General features: G+C 29.5%; 1 protein-coding gene across 1 annotated transcript in view; it reads right to left on the bottom strand.

The window, feature by feature from the left end:
- The window catches only part of LOC123292679 (nose resistant to fluoxetine protein 6-like), a 160505-nt gene that overhangs the window by 83268 nt on the left and 49879 nt on the right, over window positions 1-27358 (bottom strand). Inside the window, exon 8 of the mRNA XM_044873392.1 lies at window positions 23858-24229. Within this exon, the coding sequence (XP_044729327.1) occupies window positions 23858-24229 (372 nt within the window). The remainder of the gene's footprint in view (window positions 1-23857; window positions 24230-27358) is intronic.

Below are 27358 nucleotides of genomic sequence, written 5' to 3'. Positions count from 1 at the left end.
CACAAGTCCATTTTATATTATTGTCAATTATATTGAATGCAGGAACCCAAAAAGACACCAGCCCACTACCCACGTCTGCATATCGAAATTTGAATAATTTAAACAGATGAAAACTCAATAAAATTTCTGTAATTTATAGTTTTATTTGGTATTATTTGATGAGCATTTTGAGGTTTTAGCAAAATTCGAACGGTTCCTTTCATTTTTCTTTGTTGAGCGATTTTTGTAACATATTTTACTGTACCGATATTACCTAAAAGCAATTAATTTAAATACTGTGTGCTTCTTGTCGTATAAGAATGTAATTCATTCAACGAGATAGTATTTTTGGAATTTATGTAGGTTTGAATCCCACACAAATTTCATATTAAACACACTCTATGCCTGAATGAACACTTGTTACGTACCTATTAAAATATTTACAAGCCAATATAGATGCTTAGATAATGCCATGCCATTCAATTATTGATTAAACTTATGAAACAGATATATAATTAGTTTCAGTATAAAGGCAGATATTGTTAACTATTTACAAATTTCGTATATTTTTTAAAATATAGCAATGAAAGTAACACTATGTTTTTTTGACAGTTAAATTTGTATACCATGTATATATGAAATATACATAGTATATTAAGTTTAGTCCCAAGTTTGTAACGCTTAAAAATAATGATGCTAGGAAACAAATTTTGTCATAGGTGTACATAAAATTACCTAATTAGTCCATTTCCGGTTGTCCGTCCGTCTGTGGACACGATAACTCAAAAACGAAAAAAGATATCGAGCTGAATTGTTACAGCGTACTCAGGACGTAAAAAGTGAGGTCAAGTTCGTAAATGAGCATCATAGGTCAATTGGGTCTTGTAAACTATCTTGTAAACCGTTAGAGATAGAACAAAAGATTAAATGTAAAAAATGTTCCTTATCAAAAATTAAACAACTTTTGTTTGAAACATTTTTTCGTAAACATCACTGTTTACCCGTGAGGGCGCCAATTAGGCGGAAATTTTATAATATGTACTATACTTGATTTTCAGTTATGTTTGTGTCACATGTTTGTATGTGTTTTGTGATAAAGTAATCAACACTGACTATGCATGGTATTTCGACAATTAACTCAGTCAATTGTTTGTTTTCACTTGTTTTAATTATATATTCAACAAGGAACAAGGCAGTAAGACCGTGTATTTTAATCACCTCTAACGATTGTACCTAAAGGCGTTTGAGATCCCCACAAATTAATAAGGGGAAAAGTAGCATAAGTATGTGATTGAAAAATCGAATGTCCTTTTTCGATGAAGTGTCAAAAGTGAAAAAACTAATCAGCATCAATTTGAAGGTGATGAATTCTGAAGGACTAGAATCTGATTACGATGAAAAACTAAATTGATGCTAATTTTTTTCCTAGTCTTAAAATAATAATTTGTAAAGGTATCTAATTATTATAATTATAAAGGTATCTTTTACTAATATTATAAAAAATCTACAAATAAGTTGCCAAAGAAACCAAAACTGCAAAGTGTTATTTTAGCTTCCTATCTAGATTTTACTCTAAAGAAAAACTTAAATATAATTATATCCACTTATCTAATTTGTCACTTCTTACACCATACTACTACTACGACGATTATTATTATTATTATTTGAATAATGCTTTTTTTATTGAGTATTTAAAATTTATGTATCTCAGATTTACCAATTTCCCCAAAAATAGATTCAAAAAATGCCAAAATTTTTCTAAAATTTACTTGTCTATAATTTTCTAAGCATGTATTATTGTTCGCTATGAAATGGATTATCGATATCAACTTTTAAACGTTTTTATATTGCTTAATTTTTCATTACACACTTCATTTAACTATGATAAGCACAATCGTCAAGAAAAGTAGCCTTCTCTAACTGAACCGATTTTGAAGATCAACTTTTTAAATTGCTCCGGTTTATGAACTCAAAACTCGCGCTTAGAACCTAACTAAGAACAGTCTCTATTAAATTACCTTTCATGCAAAACAAAAAACTCAAAATCGGTTCATCCGTTTAGGAGCCACGATGCCTCAGACATACAGGCAAACAGGCTGACACACATATCGGTCAAACTTATAACGTTTTTTGATTAAAAGTGAGGTTGAGTTCGTGAGTCGTTAAAAAAATTAAATTAAACTAGGGTCCCAGTGGAAACACAGGAAACAAATATTGTATGAAATGGAAAACAGAAAAAGGAAGGGACAGTTTTGAAAATGTCAACCGTTTATTTTAAATCGATATAATATTTATTACATGTATAATGAAACTAATTTTACAGAATGTTTCAAGAGAAAAAATCGAAATTTTTTTAAAATAAATAGAAGAAACTTTGTTAAAAAAGTACTGTTAAATATTAAAACTACATCAAAAATTAAACAATGCATACAATAAATAGCTACTGTTTTGTTCTTTGTAACAAGACCTTTGTGAAGTGAACATAGTGAAATGAATTTCACTCATTTGAGTATATCAGATATTGTATATAAATAGAAGTAGAAGAATATAAAATAAAGGATCGGAAAGATCCCTACATTAAAAAACAAATAATGTACGTAAATTCATTTCATCATTCATCTATTTATTCTTTTAAATGTAACAAACATTCATATCAATAGCTTTCGAAATAAATATCCAGACATCTTGTTTATTACACATACGCCACGTGATAACTTACATTATCAGGTGAGATAAAGAGATAATTAGAGATTTTGAATCAAAAATTACTTACAAGTTAAATTTACAAAATTTAAAAAACCCCCGACTAATTTTTCGGGAATAGATCACTAAACTTGCATTTGAAACACATCTAAGAACTTTCTCCAATCAATTGCCTTTTCCTTATGGCCTTTTCCAAACTGAGCGGATTTGAAAGATCATAGTCAATTTTTAGTTTTTTCCCTCTATTAAAATTACCTTTCGAAGAAAACCCAAAAAAAAAAACAAAACTGGTACATCCATTTAGGCGCTACGATGCCACAAACAGACAGACTATCATACATAGCGGTCAAACTTATAACACCCCTTTTTTTAATTCGGGGGTTTGAAAAGGATTGAATCTGGGATGTATAATACTTAATTCTTTAAGTCAAAGCATTTCTTTTTTCATTTGTCATTCGTATCCGCATATTATTGTGTTTGGAGTATTGACTTGGTGACTTCAGTACTGCGTGAATTCAGCTAGAGATTCAATACCAATCGAAATGATTCCTTTCTCGTACAAAGCAAAACTTTTCGTTAATAATCTTAAACTCAATTATGAAAAAAATTTGTATTGAATCGTTACTCAATCGCGTGAGCTAAGATTATAAGCAAAGCGTTAGATTGTTTTTTAATTAATATTGAACCTTCATCAAAATTCAAACTGGCCGATTCACCACCCGAAAAAAAAAATATACGTTGAATATGCGTTGTTATAACATCTCCGACCATTACAACTCGATTATGACAACTGACAAATAAAAGCTTTGAGTTACAAAAGATATTGCACCAAACACCATTCCCCAATTGTTTAGTGATCGCATATTTACCAAGTAAGCAGTATACTTCGTTATTATGGCCAGCCTGTTTATAAAAAGCCCGAAAAATATATGATCTAAGGAAAAGGTTTTGTGATAGAAAAGTTAAATTTTTCTGTGAGAAAAAGATAGCCATGACTTTGAGTTTTAATTTGAAAGAGTATATCATACCATTTTTATATGGTTTTAATATTTTTTGGTTACATTAAGCGCAATAAAAGCACATGCACGCCCATCGTATAGTGAAAAAAATTGAAATCCGCAAAAAAACGCCCTTGTGTGTACATATGGGTGTATGTATGTGTGTGCCATAGTAAAGACAAGCAAAAAAAAACAATGACTTTATGACTAGTCATTTTCATATTATTAATTTACTCTAGCCCCTTCTGGTGTGTGTACATATCATCGTCATTCGACTCCACGTTTCATTAAGGAAAAAAAATCATATGAAAGTTAATTGGGGGTTACCGGACTTTTTTCTCGTCATTGTATAACATATATGGCTTTAACGTCGAAGTTTTTAAGTTTTCTGATTATAATTAGTCGATTAATCAAACGAAAAATAATGAGCTCAAAAAGATGGTTAACAGCTATTAAAACAGCTAATAAAATCACGTAACATTAAGTATTTAAACTTAGCACTAATTTTGATCAATAATCCAATAAATTGCATGCCTTTCTCAATAATTACATTGAATGATCTTTTTACCAGTATTAATTACTAAAATCATCAGATTTGAAACATTGGGTATTGAAATATCGATCACTTTGCATTATTGGTGTGTACTTAGTCATGGAACCAGTAAATTAATGATATCTGATTGTTTTTGTTTGCGAAAAGTTGGCAATATTACGGTCTTTTAAATGTTGAAGTGTATTTGTGTACATACCATGCATGCTCATATTTTCCAGTATATGTCATCCTCAGATCTCAAGCTGTGTTTTTGAATATTTCTGTAAATATGAAAGGTAATGATGGTGTATTGAAAAAATGTTTAACAAATGAAATAGAAGATTGTATCTCATGATCAGTTATGTGTCTTATTAAGCGTTTCATCCTCCATCGTACATGTTGCATTTGGAACCTTATCGTTGTATTTAGAACCTTAATAGCTTGTAGGCTGACCCTCCTTGTTTTGGAATATATTGATAAAAATTTGTATTATTCCTTGTTGCTTTGTACTGACAGTGGACAGGGTACGAAATGTTATCTCTAGGTTTGATTTGAAGTTTATAGAAGGTTACAATAATTTTAAAAGGAAGAAATCTAATGAGATCATTTAAAGGATTGTTAATTTTCTTGAAAATGAGCTATAAATTATCCACGTACAAGCTTCATGGGCCAAGATATTCGCTTTATAACTAAAATTGGCATAATCCTTTATCTTTTGAAGTGATCATCGCAGTGAACTTTTTCTGAAATCATTCGAAAACTTTAATTGCCTTCTACTCACACCATGCATGTTGTTTTGTAAAACAAGTTTATCACATCATATTATTTAAGAAAGGCGTTATCTAACATTCCATCATCTAAATTATTAATACCCCCAATATTAACGACAGTCACACAGCTCCCAAAAATTATATTTCAATACAGAATTTTGAACTGTTTTTATCATAGCATAACACCGGGAAAAATTATAAATTACTAAACCTTGATGAAAAGTGATTCAGTTTCAGTGGTCAATGGCCTTTTTCGAAAAAAGGAAAATAGGTGGAATTACGCAAACTAGCATTTTGCATGAAATATATTTTCACTTATTCCACTTGCTATAGAAGCCGAAGTTGCAATTATATTCCAGCTCAAGACGATTCAGTTTTTCAACACACTTCTTCAGGGCTGATGTAATCACCGACATTAGATAGCCTTTCAACGATTTTCAAATGTCAGAACATCTGTTCTGATATTTCAACGTGATTTTCATTTAAATGACGTTAAGTAAATTTTCATATTTTAGGAACTTAGGGGCAGGGAGTATCGTAGAAGGAGGAAACAACTAAATGGACGTGGCGCTGGTATTTCTTAAAATTTTATTTTTCCTTAGGCCTTACATTTTATTTTTCTATCTTCCTAATTTTCCGGTTTCATAGTTTTGTACGATTTTATACTGTATGTATAAATTTTATACACAAACTGTACATAGATTTTATACTCTGTTTTTGAATTTGCAGACATATATTTGACATAATATATCATATTTGAACTGTAGAATGAATTTATTTATGTTTACATACATATATCTTGTTTATTTTATTTTTATTTTTTTTTTTTTTTGCCATTTTGTAATTTAAAAATCAATTCGATAAACCATGAATTTCCGATACCATTCTATGTATCTATCTTTTCCTACTTTATTTATACACATAAGTCTAAACGCTACCACCGCCCATAGAGTACGTGTGTTCCTCGTGGATTTTAATATGTAATCTAGTTTCTATATCACAGATTCTTATAATCCGATTATATCTCTGTATACTACACTTCATAAGGATATATTATATTTAAAACGATAAGTTGTATCTATCGATAAAAACCATAAAAAGTGGAAAGTGGAAGATTTTTATTTATACAACTAGTTATTCAAAATTAATACCAACTTAACCTATTTTACATAAACTTTTACATTTGTATGGGCACTTGAGTAAATTAATCAATATTAATATGAGTTGTACATATAATTAAATTATTGAATTTTTAATTTTCGTAAGATAATTTTAAAGCCTTGATAGGCTTTGCCTCTTAGAGATTTAGACCGCAATCCCAAAATGAAGTAAAGTTACTATTTTTTTTGTCTGCCATTTTGTGAATAAATGAAATAAGTTTGGTTTGGTGGTTTGGTAAGAAAAATAAATTAATCGTGGCTCATGTATCGAATTTGTAGAAATCGACTTTTTCGATTTTCGTATTTCGACGTATAAACGTAGAAAAAGATAGAATGTTTGCTTTAATAAATTATAATCCAAGAGTTTTTTTCAGATGTTAAATAAAGAGAATGTGGTGCCCGAAAGTAGGGAACTTTTGCCTTACCAATCATATAAACATTTTCCACCAGCTCTCATAAAAATCTACCTTCGCAAAATTCTTTCCTTGGTCAAATGCTTCGTTTCCTTTAGTAAAAGACTTTAAGGGTGACTTGCAACTGAAAATAGCTTTACACAGATGTTGTAGATACCTTCAATTTAAGAAATGGTAGCCTATACTTTGGAGATATACTTCATAAATGTTTTTTTAACTGACTTTGATATTAGTCCGTCGATTGATCCCCAGATTTTGTGAAGTGGGTCTATTATGATTATTTATAACTCCTTTTTTTATAAAACTTTTAGATAAAAATCGATAAAAACATTGTTTCTATAACAAACAATGCTAATTTGTGTCAAAGCTATTTCTTGTTACAAAAATGAAAGGTTGTAAGGGTTATCACTTGCACTAGTACAACCGTATCAAGTTTTTGGATAAACTTTTAACGGGGGCAACATGGGTTCCAAATTTTAGAATATTCAAATTTTTTGACTCATGTGAACTTTGATAATGATGCAATGTATCTTTACGGAAGTGGTAAACCATTGTATAATGTGTTACATGAAATTATAGAAAGTTTGAATTAGAACGGGCTAAGTTTTAAAAGTATACATACATGCTTATATACACGAAACAAAAAGTTCACTTTTAAACCGTGAGCTTAGAATAAAGTGAAATTTCATTGACTCTTTCAGCCTGATTTTTCGCGTCTTTGATAAACGTAACATTAGTAATAGAGAAATTTACAGTTTTAACCTTGGTAGAATCTGAATTTTTTTAAAATACATATATCACATGCAAAAAAAGCAGACGAATAACTTCAAAAATTTGACACTAAAAACCACGATTATACATCTAATTTCTTAGCATGGTTCGAGTATCAATTTTATAGAAATCGAGTTTTCGGTTTTTTTTTCTGCCGATTATGTTAAAAGACTGGTATTAGGAAAAGGAAACACGAAAAAAACGGTAGGTAAATTTCAATTGTCGAACAAAATGGAATCATTAAAAACAAAACCATTTAATCCTTTCAGTTACCAATTTCCTGCCATTTTTTCCACGTGTCATGTTTGTAATAACTCTCTTTTATCATATACAGCATAGAAAAAAAACTCGTCGAAAGCAGGCGAAAGTAATCATGAAAATTGCACTGAACTATGGGCTCACGGTCTAGTTTACAACCAGCAGTTCCTAACTGTAAAATGTCGAAAGATGGAAAAAACTAAACAAATTCTATTATGACATACCATATATATGAAAATTTAATTTATTTAATGTTATAACATTAGTTTTCGCGACTTTAGTATACTAAAAGCAAACGCCTATGAGCATTAATACATTCGTCGGTTTCTCAGTTCTCGCCTTATTCTTTAATATTTTTCCGTGCCCCATTTATAAATGTATTTAAAAGTTTCACAACATCATGCCACACGGAACATAGAAAGACTGTTTACTGGAGTTATCATCGCAGACTTAATTTAAACTTGTAGTCAGCCAACACAACCGAATGAAGGGGTGTATTTATAATGTTAAAATGTCTGTAAAGATAGCACCTCCAATTTTAAATATTTTGAAACAAACAAAAATTTCATTCGATGAATAAGCTAAACGGTGCTGGTACATGAACTTGTTACAAAAATATATTTCCCCTAAAATAACATTAAAAAATGGAAAAAAAATAGATTTCATTATTTTTTACCTCAAATAAAAGACGCATGCGAAAGCCATAGGAACACGTTATTTAAATTTCTAAGCTACAAAGTAGATCTCATTATCTTGGCTATTTCAGATCTAGTGCATTAATCAACATTGATAATGGTAGAACCATAGTGATTCAAAAAAAAAAAACCCAAAAAATATCCCTCTCGTTTTTTACAGTTTCTAATATGAAAATTCTAAAAAAAAAAAATGTTTTAATTAGTTTATCGATAGTTATGCACAGTTTCAATTTTATGAAGATATCTTCAATAGATATCGAGAAAAAAAAATTTCTTTCATGGTTGTTACCCCCCTTACTATAAGGGTTGGGGGTGTGAGATTAAGTGTATGGCTATTTTAGATAATAAAAACAAGTTAAGAACCCTCCATAAGACGCGAGTGCAGTTTTTAGATGCTTATGCGATTAGACCCTTATATAGCAGATACCGCTTTCCGATCGCTAAAAAGGCCATTAAAAAATATAAAATTAGTACACCGAATCTTTTTGAGAATCTGAATGAGATGATGATTATTAACAGTCTGTTTATAATTTAAATCAATCCAATGGGTGTGACATGATTAAATAAATTCCGGTCAAAACTATTTTATCAAAATAGAGTAAGGATGTATGGGATGAAGCAATACCGGAGTAAGATGTTTGCAGCGCATAGGTTTTAGGATATCTAAAATTTAAGAATTCTCTTTTAGATATCGGATCCAAGATTTCTTTCAATTTTAATTTTCTTTATTTTAATTATTCTTAGAATAAAACATGCTGCTGATATATAGATTACAGGAGCTAACTGCAAATATAGAAATTAGTTTCTTAAAATCATGTTACATTCATGAGATATACTAGGAAGTTCTCATTTTGCCCCTTGAGATCATATCCACAAGACTTGTTTTTAAATTTACCTGGCTCTTCATTGCAATTTAATTATATTCTAAATTAAGTTATAAGTCTATGGTATCACCAAATTTAATGTGTCAGAGGCAGTACACAGTTATCAAAACATCAGTTGGTGTAGAAAGGAAGATTGTTTTCTTACATGTAAAACCATGTTTTCCTTAAAACTTATACATATTGTTCATGCATATAGAATATACACCCGCCAATTCTGTCCGTTAACCTACTAAAAACAAACATATTCAAATTTGTCGACTAACTTTTATATAGCGTGGCTACAAAAACTTCTAGATCCCTAGTCGCAAATTCAAACAATATTCTAGATCCCTAGTAGCATCCCTAGTGGCAATCCAAAGTTGTTATTTCAACCTTTGTCCAAGTCTCAAAATAGATAAGAATAAACAAACTACTATAAAGAAGCAGCCAGTGGTTGAAATGTACATTTTCTATGCATTCGAATACAAATTTTAAACAGTGTTTTCTCAACTACTATGAACCGAAATTTTTTTTTAATTTTCCCACGAACTTATAAGTTATAACTTTAACCAGCGGATATCGAAAAACTTTCTATATTTGCAAAACGTTGAATGCTTTCCCCGAACAATAATCGATAAACCGTAAGTCATTTGTCTCCTTATTTTATGACTGTCTTTTTATCCCTACTTCACCAAACCAAGAAGGTTACTTTATTTAGTGATTTGCGGGGGCGAAAAGACTGTAGTACCTTTCACCTCCGCAAATTAGTAAATAAAGTTACCTATTTGGTTTTGTAAGTTTTGGCTTATTTTGATCCTATAAATTTACAGCTAACAGTATTTTCATACCATGTATATATGAAATATACATAGTATATTAAGTTTAGTCCAAAGTTTGTAACGCTTAAAAATATTGATGCTACGAAAAAAATTTTGGTATAGGTGTTCATAGAATCAATCACCTTATTAGTCCATTTACGGTTGTCTGTCCGTCTGTCTGTCAACACGATAACTCAAAAACGAAAAGAGATATCAAAATGAAATTTTTATAGCGTACTCAGGATGTAAAAAGTGAGGTCGAGTTCGTAAATGAGCAACATAGGTCAATTTGTTTGAAACATTTTCTTGTAAACATCACTGTTTACCCACAAGGGCGCTAATTAGGTGCAAAGTATGTATTAAAATGGGAATATCAGTTATATGTGTGTGGCTATTTAAGTGGTTATCTTTCTTTATTTACGTGACGTCAAAAAACAAACGATTGCGTCATCAACACTGTCTATACATGGTATTTCTACAATTAACTCAGTCAAATATTTTCACTTGTTTTAATGTTAAAGTCAAAGTTTTCCAGTACTAAAAACCAATATCAAAACGTCCAAGTGAACTATTATCGAGAAAAAGTATTTTTACTTTGAGAAAGCCACCTTAGTATTCGGCAATTTAGCCTTTGTACAAAAAATATTGCCTTCATAAAATTCGACATGGATGCAATTGATACCGTAAGTATTTTCAAGTGAATTTAAATGTTTCAATGAGTTTTAGATTAGTTGGCCCCCTTAGTTCCCCCTAAGCTTCCTAATAAATACTCTCATCGAAAATAACTGTGAAAACTATGGGTTAATTGTGGTGGTAGTACATGATTAAAAACTATGATAATTTTTATTTTTAATTTATATTGTTTAAATGTGATTGCAGTTTTTCTGTCCTTTATGTCGGAACTAAAAGCAGCCGTCGAAACACCTTGTACAATCTCATACAAGAAAATATACATGCTTTTGAAACAACTTATACTAATATATGTATTAGGAGTTTTTCATTTAAAATGATAGAAGCTGTGCATTGAGATTTAATGAGATTTAACGGTTTTTGTATATTTAAAAACGTATATTATCGCATTTTGTGTGGTATAATGTACCATCCAAATTTAACCTGAAACTTCGCTGGGACGAGTTTATGCGAAAGATACAATCCCTATATATTATAAATGTGAAGGATGTTTGTTTGTTTGTTTGTTACGCTTTCAATATAGCTCATACATCAGAATAACACATAAGCTATAAATTAAAAGATACAGATACTAAAAAAAACATCTGACATTTACTATTTTAAATTTCTACAGAAATCTCATAATTTAAAGATTTCTGTCAAAATTTAAAATAGTAAATGTCAAATTCATGGCTGCCTTTTTTGACATTCTCAATGAATTATGACTACTTTATAATTTAAAAAATTGAAAACTGTGCATATCTTTTATCTGCGTAAAATAATCCCTTCAAGCGTTATAAAACGTTGATAATTGAGATCAAAAGAGGCTGAGGATATAAAGCGGTGGTTTTTACTTTTAAGACTAGTGAAGCGGGCGGGTATCCAGCTATTTTTGTATAATATACGCATAGATTCGAATCGACATCATCGATAGCATATTTATTCTTTTAAGGGCGCACTCAATGAAACCTCACGTTTCGACGTAGTTCTGATATGGTTTGATTATTTGATGAACAGGTCGATTAAAAATTTCTAACCAGACGATAAATGATCGTGTTATATTATCGATATGAGCGAATACAAATTATTTGGGACACAATTAGTTGCAAAAGCCGAACTCCAAAAAAAAGTTCATTATATTTGGCTGGTATCATATACCCCAAGAATTACAAAGTAGGAAACAAATACTTTCCGATTTAACGCGTCCTATGTAATAAATTAATGGTAAAGAGTTATTAAATGCAAAATAATCATTGTTGTCCTTAATATTTAATTAAAAATGTAAGGAACAATATCACACCCAGCTTAGATTCCTCTTCAAGTGGTCATAAATCTTTTTTTAAAAGGTTCTTGAGGACAAAAATGATTCACTTTACTTCACTTCAGCCTTCAAAAAGTTATGATATTTCCATACACAAGTCATATAATTTAAGTTTAAAATTATATCATTTAAAATGGAAAACCCTTAATATCTAAGAACATTGCTTACTTAAGAATTTAATTTAAAAACTTCAACAACCTACAAATTTAACAAGTTTGTTAGACACACACTTTTAAAAAACAATGTTGTGTTCTAGTGTTAAAAAAAACTTACTAAATTTGTTTTTCTTTGCTTATGTTTGTAGCTTGTAGAAGTATATTTCATTATTATTTACATAAATATGAGACACATACTAAGAAAGTAATAAGCTTAAAAAATAAATTGTTTGGAAAAATATATACATGCATAATATTTATTATTATTAACTTGATGAGAGAAGTCCACTGTTTTCATCTCGAAAAGCGAAATCTTAAAAGCAAGAAGTAGGTTAGATTAGGTTAGGTTAAATTGTGTGTCTAAGTGTGTCCACGAAGGATATTCTTAGGCTATAGAGGCCCATTGTGATACCATATATGTATTTCACCTATATTTCATTGCCTCCTTTCCGCTGATAATTTCATTTATCAGCTCCTCAATTTCAGAGGCTGAGTCGACAACGGCGGTAATCGAGCACGCTTCTCTAAGCATACCGCGGACGGAATTGGTTATGCCTTAACCAACTGAGCTAATAGGGCGACAGTATTATATATTTTACTAGCTGTTTCCCGCCCGCTTTGCGTGGCGTAAAATATACCCGCTTTGCTGGGCAACATCCCCACTTGCACCCCTCCCTCCACATTTCCTCGCGTTGGATAACATTTTTGTAATGTACACGTCATGCTCTTTTATTTGATACCCCACTTAGGTATATTTGTAAATATTCGATATTTCCTTCCCACTTTCTCGCTACACCTTTCTACCCTCCGAAGGTTAAAAAAATTTCTAAATGTAATTTAAAACATTCTGACCAAGTTTTGAACTATTAAAAGCCATAATTTAAAAATATGAATTTTTTATTCATGAACACCCCCGCAACCCCCCTTGTGGGTGGAATTTCGTAAAATCCGTTCTTAGCTGACCTCTACTTGGCAAAAGGAATATTCCTGCCAAATTTCAAGTCTCTAGGTCTTATAGTTCCAGAGATATCGTGATGAGTGACTATCTATATAGATCTATAGAAAGTCTCCTATATATATATAGAGATGACGATCTACAATTACAAAATACCAATCTCACATTCAACAATTAATTTTTTAACAATCTTTTGAATAGAACAAAGACTTTTTAGCACACACATAAATCTTTTAAAATCTGTTATTCTAGAATATGGCTCGTCAAAAAATCCATGAACCCTTACTTTCTGCCACGTGGTAAATAAGCTGCTGAGTCGATGTGGAGCAATTTCTCTCATAGAACATTCTTATGGCAGAGCAGCCACTTTCAAGTTCACCAAATAAGCTCTCTAATGATCGCACGAACGTTACATACTGCTGGCAGAAATTTCCCCCAACTTGCCTTAATCCCAAACGCGCGAAAAGGGGTAATATGGTTTGAATGACAGTATTCGAGAAGAGAAGGGGGGTATGTCTGCTAGCATAACGAAACATTAGTGCGAGCGTTAGAGAACGTGTTTGGCAAGGATCAGAAAATTTTTTCAATTTTTATTCAACTTATTTTCAGCTCTCTCCCCTTTTCAAAATCTTGAAAATGGCCGCTCTGTCGTATGACTCAGGAGTTTATTTACCAAGCTGCCAAAAGTTAGGGTTTATGAATTTTTGACGCTCCATATCATAGAATAACAGTCTGTGTCTGTCTGTCTGTGTCTGTAAACGGATGAACCGATTTAAATTTTTTTGGTTTTGTTTGAAAGCTAATTTAATGGAGAGCATTCTTAGATATGTTACGAAAAATTTGTCGGTTTTTTTTTTTTTTAATTTTGTTAATTTCCCTTGTTAAACAACTATGGTTCGAAAAAATTTTCAATTTTCCGCATCAGTTTTGAGAATTTTATTTATAAGGAAATAGTTTCATCACCTCGCGGAAATAATCAACGATCTTGCCAAGAGGTATGATTACACGAAAAGTCTTGCAAAATAAAAATTTTATGGGTTAATAATGCTTTTATAAAATAAAAGTAGTCGATCACATAACCAGTGATCGATAAGGTTTTACGTTCTATTTATTAGCTGGTTGTTTTTATACATACTTATGCATATACCTACATGTATTTGGAGCAGGAGGGTAAAATCAACATACCTACATGTGTTGTGTTATTTTATATTTTCTCATCCATATATGAAATTAGTTCATGTCGTTGGTAATTATAAATCAATGCAATCACTGAACGGAAAAATTGCGAATGTTGCAATTTAAAAAAAAAAAGTTTTTTATTTCCATTTCCATTTTTGCAAAAATAGAAGTTATTGTAATTTAAATAACGTATTAACAATCACTATTCTCGTCTACTAAGTAAACTTTATCGTAATACATCTGTCACTTTCAAACAGCATACTCAGTAGAGTTATTATTCTTAGATATTGTATTAACGATCTCGTTTTTAAGATCTCAAGAAATATAAATAAAGTTTCAAATAAGAAACATATTTACTGTCCAACATTAAACCTACATTATTCCCTCTTTACCTCTAAGCTTTTTCGTATTTCCCGAACTATTTTACTTATGTATTTAATATTTCACAAAGAATTAAACAAATTTAAAATAACATAACTTACATTTGCCATTTCAATTCTTTCTTATTGGAAAAAAGTGTATCATACCATTATATAATGCCTTATAATAATAATAATCATAGCGCGCACATACAGTGGTACCAATACAACTATACTAGCAAAATATTCAAAATAACACAAGTTAAGTAATAAAAAAAACATAAATATAGACACTAGCGTCATAGTAACTTTTTTTAAAATTATATAGAGTGAATTCTCCACTACAAGTGTCGAATACAATCTGGATAATTATAACTTTCTGGATCATTCTATTTTTATAAATGAGTAATATTTTGCATTCCGTGCAGGAAGTTCGCAAATGACTACATGGTTAGATCCGAGAAAAACTATTCAATTTTTAATCGGATTTAAAGATTGAATCAATAATCAATAATGATTCATTTAAAGTTTTGTATATTCACATTCCAGTATGATTATGCAGGTAATAGGTAATACACATACTCTGTACAGGAATACTTCAAGCCTCCTGAAATATTGATGTCATAATTAAGCCATTTTTTAGACACCCCTCACCTTACTTGCCCACTCTCGAATCTTCTGTCAATATTATTTGTAGGCTACAATATTATAATTAAGATTTACCGAAAATTTCTAAATTTTTTTGAATTTGTACGTATCGTTAGAAATTCAGATTATTTGAACCAGTTTGCCAATTGCAATCTTTATGCCGACTGATTTTCCGATACAAGATTCAATCCTGAAATAGATGCAACATGGTAGAGTTGGCAATACCATTTAGAAAACCTCGTCAAGATTTCGAATACGATAAAAAAATACCATCTAAATAAACGTCTCTCAATTTTGTAGTACACCACTCGATACTACAACGAACATATCAATATATATGCATGGCAACTATATCACACCCGAAGGCTTTTTTTTAAAGCTTCTGTGTAAAAAGTTGGTAAATATTTCTCTCAAAGTATATATACAACACAAAATGTATTGTACATGGTGTTCCCAAAAGGCCTCTTCAACGTCCTATCTAATATATAGCAGCTCAAATTTAATCGATTTAGCTTTCGCTCACCAAGTTGTTTTTAAGAAAAGTTATAATTTTGAAACTTTTTTTTGGTAACTAAGCTCCAAACTTACAATGCCATTTTGCTAAAACAAGGTATTCGACAATGTTTTATAGCTTCTACTGCTTCTGGTTCAAAATCTCTTACGTCATAATTCTGAAATGTATCCAGGTTTGAGTCGCATTGTTGAGAGTTGACAATAAGTAGATTTCAACTACTATGTATGGTCGCTTAAGTCATCTATTCATTAAATTGAACATCTGAAACAATTGACGAAATTTTTCTGAGCCTATCTTTTTTGTTGAAAATAGTTTCAACTATTGACATTACAAATTTCTAACAAGCCAAAAGCATAAACGATTCTTACCAAGAGTACCTTTTTTGTAGTACACAATTTACTAAATCTCAATTCCACACTTGTAATATTTTAAGTCCATAGCAATACGCGGGTATTGAAGTCCAAAAATCCATAACTTTTTATATGCATTCTTGTTGTTGTCTATAAAACATTGTCAAAATTCCTATTTATAGCAAAATAGCATACGATTTAGAGTTAAGTTATTAAAAAATATTGAAATATTAAAACTTAAAGTACCGCGTAGCTCACAAACGAAGCAACTTAGTACTACCAAAAATCCATAACTTTTTATATGCATTAAGAGTTAAGTTATTAAAAAATATTGAAATATTAAAACTTAAAGTACCGCGTAGCTCACAAACGAAGCAATTTAGAACTACGGCAAGTTTTACTAAAGAACACCCATTACTTTTAGGGCACCCTGTATACAGTACGTATATCTAAAAACAGTAGAAAATTCGACTACAATACATAAATTTTTACGTGATTCTTTCTTCTGCATTTGGCGTTTTTGTTTTCTATGGAATACACAATTTTATATTTTTAGAACTTTTCAGAACAGAAATTACCATATTGATACTTTTATTGTGAAATGTATATTTTGCATATTATATTGTATTGGGTGATTGAGCAAGAAACTTATTTAGAATATCCATTTGTCGCATTTTCATCAACGATTAAAATAGTTTTCATACGTTATTATTGTTAAATTCCTTTATTGGGACTTGAAGAAAAAATAAACAAAATCTGGATATTCTTTCACTATTTCTGTTTAATCTTCTTATTTTTAAACATTACATTTTTATACCATGTATATATGAAATATACATAGTATATTAAGTTTAGTCCCAAGTTTGTAACGCTTAAAATTATTGAAGCTACGAAAAAAAATTTGGTATAGGTGTTCATAGAATCATCTAATTAGTCCATTTCCGGTTGTCTGTTCGTCCATCCGTCCGTCCGTCTGTGGACACGATAACTCAAAAACGAAAAAAGATATCAAGCTGAAATTTTTACAGCGTACTCAGGACGTAAATAGTGAGGTCGAGTTCGTAAATGAGCAACATTGGTCAATTGGGTCTAGAGATAGAACAAAAGTTTAAATGTAAAAAATGTTCCTTTTCAAAATATAAACAACTTTTGCTTGAAACATTTTTTTGTAAACATCATTTTTTACCCGTGAGGGCGCAAATTATTCGTAAATTGTATAGTATGTATTATATAAATTGTATATGTATGTGCAATGTGATAGAGTAATCAACACTATTTATGCATGGTATTTCAACAATTTACTTAGTCAATTGTTTGTTTTCACTTGTTTTAAATTGTTTTCTCCGCTGGTTGCCCTATTTATACTGTTCCAAGTACCTTCCAAACTGTATTCACAATCAGCATACCTTTGAATATACTGAGATATTCTTGTTATGGTAATACAAACCATTTTTTGCACTACTTAATTTTTTTTTTTCTTTAATTGTATACATACATCAATCCTATCGTTTTCTGGTTATCGATTCTATTTAAGAGTCCGTTCAGAACATAACAAAAAAAAAACAATAGCGCACAATTTTTTTGGAAATGAAACATAAATTCTTGTTATAGGTTAAAATATTTTCAAAAACTTCTTGGAAATCAGCGAATGATACGTTAGACTCATGTTTAAAGAACTCTTTAAATTAGAGTTCGATAAAAAATTTTATCAAACTAACTATTATACATAAACTTCAAACTTCAGTACATAAATTTGTATAAATAAATGATAAATGCTGGCATATGAATGGATTATGTATGGTATTGAATAGATTTTATATTGAATTCAAGAATAAAATGTTTGTGTAAACAGAAAATTGGATTTTTAATACATTACATTCTTTCAACATAATCTTGATTATTTCGAACAGAAACGATGATGTTCACATGAAAAATAAAATTAATAGTTTGGAAAATATGATTATGATAACATACAAATTGTAAAGTTTCGAAAGAAATTGTTGAATTTTTGTGAAGATGTTCAAAACATAATGTTATGTCGATATTATTATAACTATAAAACTAATAATGAGATGAACATAAAGAAAACTTTACAATAAATTGAAAAGAATAATAATTTAAAAAAATAAAAACATTGCAAGCAACAATGATTAATTTTACTGTATCCGTTTTTTATGGAATTTGTCCACAAAACATTCTATGACAGAGGCGCCGTAGAAATTTGTTGCGTCACTTTCTGTAATGAAAACTGAATAAAAAAAGCAAATACTCGACCGAAGAGTCCTAAGGTCTAGCCAACTTCCACCCTATACCAAGTAAATAAAAACAAAATAGTGTTTCGAAAAATATTTTCCCCATGTATAAAAAATATTCTTCTGACTAAATTTCACCGTGCCTCGAATATATTTGATTGATATTTATGAAATAATTTAAATCCACCTGGAAATATTTTAAACTTGTCTAAATAATGAACCATTTTTTATTAAATACCAGATTAAAAAAATTCGCAAGTAAAAAAAATTTGCTATATGCATCCTTTAACTGCACAGCGTTCCATTTTGCATTCAGACTTTACAAAAGAAGTTTGTTTTACAAATTTCTTACAACTCGTTATAATCGGAAATTGAAAATTAAATAAAATTAAAAACATGTTTCAAGGAACACTACATACCAAGAATTGTATGCATAAAAAGTTTATACATATAGCTTAGATACTACATTCGATTTGATATTCAAAGGTATTTCAACTGAAACTAAGAAAGTCATCTGATGTTAAAAGTTTTGTAAATACGGATCATGAAATACAAAAAGTATAAATGAAAAACATATAAAAGAAACTACATAGAAAAAGAAAGAGGTCTCTTTCTACTCAAATGTAAAAAGTGGATGTCATATATTCAGGATGGTTTTAACCAACATCAAATAGGTGCATCTTCGACTGTATTTTTTTCATGTGTCTTTACTCTCGAATGGGCCAAAGTTTCATTAAAATCAGTTTAGTAGTTCTTTAGATGTGAAACTAACACGTGTAACGGACTAAAAACTACAAAAGAAAAGTGCTTTATAAAAAATAGGATCGATTTCAAAAAAAGTACGAAAGAGTAAAAAATAGTTTAAAAGTAAATATTCCTATCAAAAATTTCCTTTTGAGCAATGAAGCTATGGTATCGAACATGTTTGGCGTCTACTTCAAAGCATATTTGCTCACAAGAAAATTATTGACTCTTAAAATAATTATAAAGTATTTGCTTAATCCTAAACACTCTCTCTTGTGTTCTAAGTCCTCTTTCCCCTACCGTCGATTTCGATTTCGAAGCGGTCTATACAGTCCGGTATAGGTTATTTGACTTAAATTTGTTTACAGATTTACTAAAATCAATAAATATTTAAAGTTATTTGTAAAATCCGTTATAGCTCTTGCGTCAACTTCTAACTGCTTTCTGCGTCAAGTTTAAAATTTCAAAAGCATTCATAATTCGTTCGAATATCCGATATATAAATATCATTTTTCCAGGCCGTATCTAGCCGTATATCACACGCTCTTTAGTGCGGAATTGCCATGCGGATAAATTATCGCGCATTACTATTGTGAAAGGTTAATTTTCTTCTGATCAACAATGAGAAACTTTTACAAGCATCCGAGAAATCATATCATTCGTCTGTTACCAGCGGGAAAAGTTATTTAATGTATTTCTTATGAAATTTTTTTTCGATTACAGCTCTGACTAGTGTGAATGACTGAATGATGTAATTCATTTTTAAAGAATGTTGTTTGTGAAACGAAGAATATAATATGATAACATACATAGTTAAACATATATCGTTTGATTTTATGCATAGTTTTTATACAAAAGTTACAAACAATAACGATAAAATGTTTTTCGTAAAGTAAATTGCATGATCTATAACCTTATCTTGTTAATTTATTCAAGAAATTTACTTGATTTTTTCTTGTTTTGTTTCATTAGTTTGGCAAACACGAAAGCACTATTTTACCATGAGATTTGAACAGCAACTATGACGCGCTAAATCTGCACGAAATTTTTTTCCTATATGCGTGTTTAAATCTAACCGTCGTTAAATTTTTATTATTGAGGTAAATAAACACATACTCATTATTATAGCTTGTGGCCTTCAATAATCTTTTAACACACTTTTCTTGGCTTGGCCGTAAACAAATCGTACAATTAACTTTTTAACAGTTTGAACCCAGTTTTTATTCATTTTGGATCGTCTTCACAAAAGCTATCACCATAGTCACCTAACATGTACAAACTTTAACGTTAACATCAATTACAATGATAATAAAAGTTTATCAATAGCATTTACCCGCGACTCCACCAGCGTTTTTGCCCTTAAATAATTGGCGAATATCATTAAAACTAAATAAAATAATATGAAACAAACAGGGTGAAGTAGATACAATTTAAGGACATCTGTTCAACAAAGGCTATCAGACATAAATCTTAGAAATTATTTTAGAAACATATTAACTATTGCCTAAAAAATTCTTTGTTTATGTAAAAATGATTATTTTTTTTAAACTACATGTTTTCAATAAGTATGCAATAATCAAAAAGACACTTCTCAATTGTTTTACTTTGATAAAAGTATATGAAATCAGTTTTCAATTTTTTTTAATGTAAGAATTATGTCTGATAACCTTGATTGAACAGATGTCTGTAAATTCTATCTTCTTTACCCTGTTTTATGAAATGTCAAAGTAATAAATATAATTTTTTGAATTTTAATTTTTTTAATCTTTATAAATTGTAGCTCATGATTTATTCTGATTTATGAGCTATATTATTGGATTCCTTAGATAGAATCCCTAAGGCGAGCAAATGAGACATAGGTCTAATTTTCCTAGAAATAGGAGTAAAGTTTGTGTTTATAGCAGGTAGATTTTAGAGGGGTGGGCTACTAGATGGGCTTGTGGGTAGCTTAAGTGAGCGGGTTTAGGAATAATATTAGCTAATAATGAATAATTAGAGCTATAGGTGTTGTTAATTTGGATTAATAATTGCTAATCAAAAGTTATAATCAAATAAATTATTTGTAGGTGAATCGAAGTTCACGGGGTAAGCTAGTAATTCATAAAAAATAATTTTAAAGCTATATATCTTATTCTATTTTTTCTGTTAAATAATCTTTTCATTTAATAAAATTATTGGTTAAAAAAGACTTTAATACAACACACATAAAACAGTGCAAAAAAATAAAAATTTCAAGGGAAATCCATTAAAAACACAACCAGATCTTAAGTGATTTTCTTCTCAGCATGAGTGTAAAGCAATTCATTTTTGCAGTTAAAAAGAAAGAAAACACCAAACGAGCATAGTCTTCTTAATGGTACTTTATAGTATTTTCTAAACAAATTCACTTACAGGAAAATATAAAAAATTCACCTGAAGATATCGAAGAATGATCGCTGGTTATATATCATACTATCGATGTTATATTCATCGAATCTGATGTGAATTTATTCTTCACTCCGTACATTTACATGGAATTACATAGTTCATAAACTTTAAAAGCTCTTACACAAGGCAGCGAATCAGACTTATTAGAGAGCAATAAGTATTATCGATTAGCAGAATTTTTATTTAAAATACTCTTTCCAATTACGTTTCTACTCGAAAGCATTATATTTTTTTTTAAAAGATGCAGTTAGTCCCTATCCCTATCCTTTTGCTGGTTTCGTAGATCGAGAACGATTCACATATACAGACCTAATAATTCATGTAACTTCAAAGTAAGAAAAAACTGTAGTATTAAATAGAAGTTTATGTAGACGGTGAGGTATTACCTTCTGTGTTCCGTAAAAGGCTAGAATTATTACAAGCGCTCAACGGTTAAATAATTGAATCCAATTAACTGTGAAAAGTAACTGAGGTGTAAAAATAGTAAATTAATAAAAACAGATTGAATATACTATTATTGTTCAAGAAAAAGACATGAATTACTTAAGTAACGAAAAAAATTGAAACTGAACTGAGAAATAATGACACATGTTTGAATTTTTTCAGCTAAATATGCAACTATATTTAATTAAAACCTCTAGAAGGAAATAACTAAGTGATAAAATAAAAAATGTTTACGATCATTTCCCTGTTGGCCATATTATTAATTTTAATCGACAAATGCTACAAAATGTGTAGATTTTATAAATAATAAGTTGATATCTGTTTCTTATATATATGTTCGTGTGAAAATGAAAATAGACAAGGTACTTTGAGCAGTGAAAGGAAACTAAAAACATCAAAGGAAAACCACTTTTCTTTAGCTCTCCTTTATATATATATATATATATATATATATATTATTACTATGTAAGAACAGACGATATACTATATATATATATATAATATACTAGCTTGATACCCGCCCGCTTCACTGGGGTTAAAAGTAAAAACACAGCTTTATAGCCTCCACTTCTCTTGATCTCAGTTGCCCCCCTTACATAGTATTTGAAGGGATTGGATATGCATAGTTTTCAATTTTTTAAATTGTAAAATTGTCACAATTCATTGAGTATATAAGAAAAGGTGGCTCTGAATTGTTTGACATTTACTATTTTAAATTTTTACAGAAACCTTTAATTTATGTTTCAAAATGATGATCATAGATCTATAATCATCATTTTGAACCATAAATTAAACATTTCTGTAAAAATTTGAAATAGCAAATGTCAGATTAAATTTAATTTTTTTTTAATATATATGTTTATAAATTATAGCCCATGTGTTATTCTGATGTAGGAGCTATATTGTTGTACAATTTCATTAAAAACCATTCGCTAGTTTTTGCGTGAAAGCGTAACAAACAAACAAACATCCTTACTTTCACATTTATAATATATATAAGGATACAAGGATATATATTCTAAGGTGGTTTTTATGTGGTCGTCTTTTTTATTATTTATTTATTTTACTTTTATATCGTTATAAATATTTTAATGTTTTATTTTAACATTTAAATTACATTGCTACTTCTTTCTTTTATATAACACAAATAACAAATAAATACACAAAACATAACAGAACAACATATAACATACAACATATAACAAGAATGTTAGAGAATGTTATGTTTGTTATTTATATATTATAAATATGGTAGTTGCTTTTTCTATATTTATGTACACTACTTTTATTCCGCTTTAATTATAATATTATATTTTTATTTTATTTATTATTAACCTCCTCTGTGTATACAACTCCAATTTAAGTACAGGTTCATTATAATTTTTTTTCTTCACTATTCGCTGTAACCGCAGTTTTGCTCGCTTGGTTTTTAGAATTATTTAATTTTATTCGGGAGTTAAAACAAAAAAAACTGCAACAGACACCATAACTGACATCTAGGTTCCCTAGAAATCTAAACCTTTTCATTCGATTCAGGTTGCCATGAATTTTGAGAAAATTTAAAATCTTTTTATAACTGTCATTTTCTATGTTTTACCAAAATTTTATGTTTTACTATTTAAAAAAAGTGACAACAGAGATTATTTAAAGTTAGTTTACGGCAATTAATTCGTACAATAAAAAAAAAAAGTAGCTATAAAATTAAAAACTTTAATCAAACAAGTATAAGGAAATAAAACATTTTAAGTTGTTAAGAAATAAAACATTGTAAACAACTGAAAAGTTAGAAAGTTTGTTTTTAGTGAAAACAACTACAACCAATAGAAAATCAATTATAAAATAGGTAATCAATATAAGAACAAAACAACAAAAAAACTTACCAAAAACTGTCATATGTCTAGCACTAAAATCTTCATCATTAAATGTTGATACAAAACATTTATATTCACCGGATATATCGGTGGTTGGATTCAATATACGTAATGCTCGATGCATTGTATTTGGATCATCTGTTACTTTATATGTTAAATCTAAACGATCTCTAAGTGGTCCTAAACTTTGTGGACGTTTTGGTGGTATCCATTGATATACAGCAGCTGGTGCACCATTTAAAAACCATTTTATAACTAAACCTTCATCAGTTGGTCGTACTGTGTAATCACAATCTAATACCACCGGTCGACCAGAATTATTACGCACCGCTTGTGGCACTCGTACATAATTTATTTGTACACTTTGTATTGTTGTAGAAACTGTAACAATGAAAATTATAATAATTAATTTTCACTTTACCATATACACTGTCTTGAATGTGCGAACACCAATTGTTAGAAATACATTGTTGTTAATTAATGATAAGAAAAACATTTTACTAAAACATTTATAATGTTTCTTATCCCTAAATACTAATACTTATATACAGGGTGATCAGAGTATTGGTGTGGTTAAACAATTCGTCAGGATATCCAGACATTGAAAAATTGCTTATATTATAGTTGTTAGGGATTTTACAATGCCTCTAAGAAATTTAACCTTGAAGGTCCCTTTCAAGGTGGAATAAAGAACAATTCTACTTTTTGTTTTTTAAGCAAGTAAAATAAATGAGAAAACTACCAAAAGTTTTTAATCGATTTTTTTTTAATTTTTAAGAGAAAATTAACATATAGGTTTTCATAAAACCACCTAGTTAGTCCGGTGCCGTCTCTTCGCCTGTCTGTCGACACGATAATACAAAAACGAAAAAAGATATCAATATAGGTCAGTTGGGTTTTGATCGTAAAACGCATTTTGTAAGCCGTTAGAGATCGAACAAAAGTTTAAATGTAAAAAAAAACATTTTTTGTTTGAACATTTTTTCGGAAACATCATTATTTACATGTGAGGGTGTAAATTAGGAAGAAACTTTGGTGTCCATTTTCACAAAAACTATAGGAGATAGGGAGTTTAAAAATTTTCTGGCAGCTTCAACTAGTGGTCTTGTGAAATATTCATAAACTACGAAAACAATTCTAGAAAAAACTGTCAGAAATTTTCGAAAACCAAATCAAAGGGTCAAAATTTTGACGGTTTTTTCAATTTTTCTAATTTATTACAAATAATGCAAGCATTGACATTCAACACTTTCTTTGCAGTATTTCAAAAATAAACTCAGTCAATTGTTTGTTTTCACTTGTTTTTAATTCCATCTACAATAGTTTTTTGTGTGTATCTATTGTTTTTTTATCCAGTATTCAGGAGGTATTCTTGATTTTTTGTCGAATAAGCTGTAAGATTTAAAGAAATCATAAGATGGAGGCATGTTTGGGTCAACATTGTTAAAATACTGTTTATATTACTATTTATTTTGGGCCACCAAATTGATCCATAATGATTTAATACTGAGTACTCACACCATTCTAAAATAAATTCGTAGAATAAACATATTTCAAACATGCAAAATTTTTCCTCTTTGGACTAAAACACACTTTCTGTCAGTTGCTTTCCTTTCTGGTAGGCAAACTTTATCTTCATATACTTGCTGGGTTATGAATTGCAATTATATGAAACTTCAAATAGTTGCTGTGTCATGGATATATTTCAAATTGAAGAACCATCTATGAATCTTGCAACACCTTACTCTAATTTTCATAACCAAACATGAGCAACTTACACCGCTGTTATTTCAAACTTTTAATGAACTATGCCAGCTACTTTTAATCAACTGTGACTACGACCTTGCGAAGGTCGTAGTTGACCAATCAATCACTTGTTAGTTAAGAATAAGATGATACATTTTGGTGCATGTTATTTAACATTTTATTGAAAAAGTTGTACAAAAAACTCAACGAATTATATATTTTTAGGTAATATATTATAATAAAACTGATGACAGTTGTAATTGACATTTAGTATATAATATGATTACACAGAAACAGAAATATTACTCGGTACTTTAAATATGATAATCAATCACTAGTAACGATCAAAACAACATATTATTAGAAATCATTAATATCCGAATAACAACATTATTGGTTTGGTTATGTTCTGTGTATATATACGACTCACGTAGTTATATTGTTAAAAACGATTTGACATAATCACTTTAGCCGAATTACAAAAATATTATTTAATTTAAGAATTTTCATAAATTCAAAGAGCTGCAACTACTAAAGTGCACAGAATTTTTACTTAGTTTTTCTACAAAAACTTTCCTGGAAAAATTTCTCCTTTTTATTGAGAATTAAGAAGTTCCTTTTTTATTATATACCTACGCTTAATCGTAATCCTAAAACTCCTGAAATGAACAAATATTTATGACTTAAATATTATTTAAAATGAACTATTTATACTTTCTAATCACTTTTTAGCACTGAGTGTAGGTTTTATAATATCATATTAAGTTCATTCATGTAGATATATGGTTAGGACAAACAAATTATTGTGTCTAACAAGTGAAAACAAACTATTGACTGAGTTAATTGTTGAAAAACCATGTATAGATAATGTTGACGACGCAATCATTTGTTTTTTTGACGTCACGTAAGAAAGATATTCAATCTGAAAGAGTCACACATTCATAATTTACATTCCCATATAATAATACATACTATAAAATTTGCACCTAATTTGCGCCCTCGTGAGTAAACTGTTATGTTTACAAAAAAATGTTTCAAACAACAGTTGTTTATTTTTTTATAAGAAATTGTTTTTACATTTAAACGTTTGTTCTATTTTTAACGATTTATCCAAGACCCAATTGACCTTTGTTGCTCATTTACGAACTCGACCTTACTTTTTCCATCCTAAGAACGCTATTAAAATTTCAGCTTGACATCTCTTTTCATTTTTAGTTCTCGTGCTTACGGGCAGACAGACGGACAGACAGACAGATGCGCAGACAACCGGAAATAGAATAATTAGGTGATTTTATGTGCACACCTATACCAAAATTTTGTTGGTAACATCAATATTTTTAAGCGTTACAAAATTGGTACTAAACTTAATAATACTATGATATATTTTATATATACATGGTACAAAAATTCGAGTTCAAAGTTACCTATATAAATATTGTTTGGTTCGAAAATGATATAGTGAAATACGACTTTCACTAAATTGTGCCCCAGGTACTTAGTTTAGAAGATACAAGCAGTTAATCAACGGCGATGGTTAATAAATGAATAAAGTAGCTTTCAAGGTGATAAAATATTGTATAGAATTATAACAATAAAGTTCTTTGACAATATGACTTCTACGTATAAAACAATCATTCCAAAAAATACAAATTTTATTATATTCACGTATAATATCCAATATTTTAGGTTAAACCTATAATAAATACCTCACATATACATTGTATATTACATATACTAGCCGAGACTCATCCGGTTTTCTAGATA

This window comes from Chrysoperla carnea, chromosome 2 (assembly GCF_905475395.1).
Source record: "Chrysoperla carnea chromosome 2, inChrCarn1.1, whole genome shotgun sequence".
Taxonomy (NCBI): Eukaryota; Metazoa; Arthropoda; class Insecta; order Neuroptera; family Chrysopidae; genus Chrysoperla; species Chrysoperla carnea.
The sequence above is the reverse complement of the archived record's forward strand: the minus strand, read 5'-3'. Positions and strand labels throughout refer to the sequence as shown.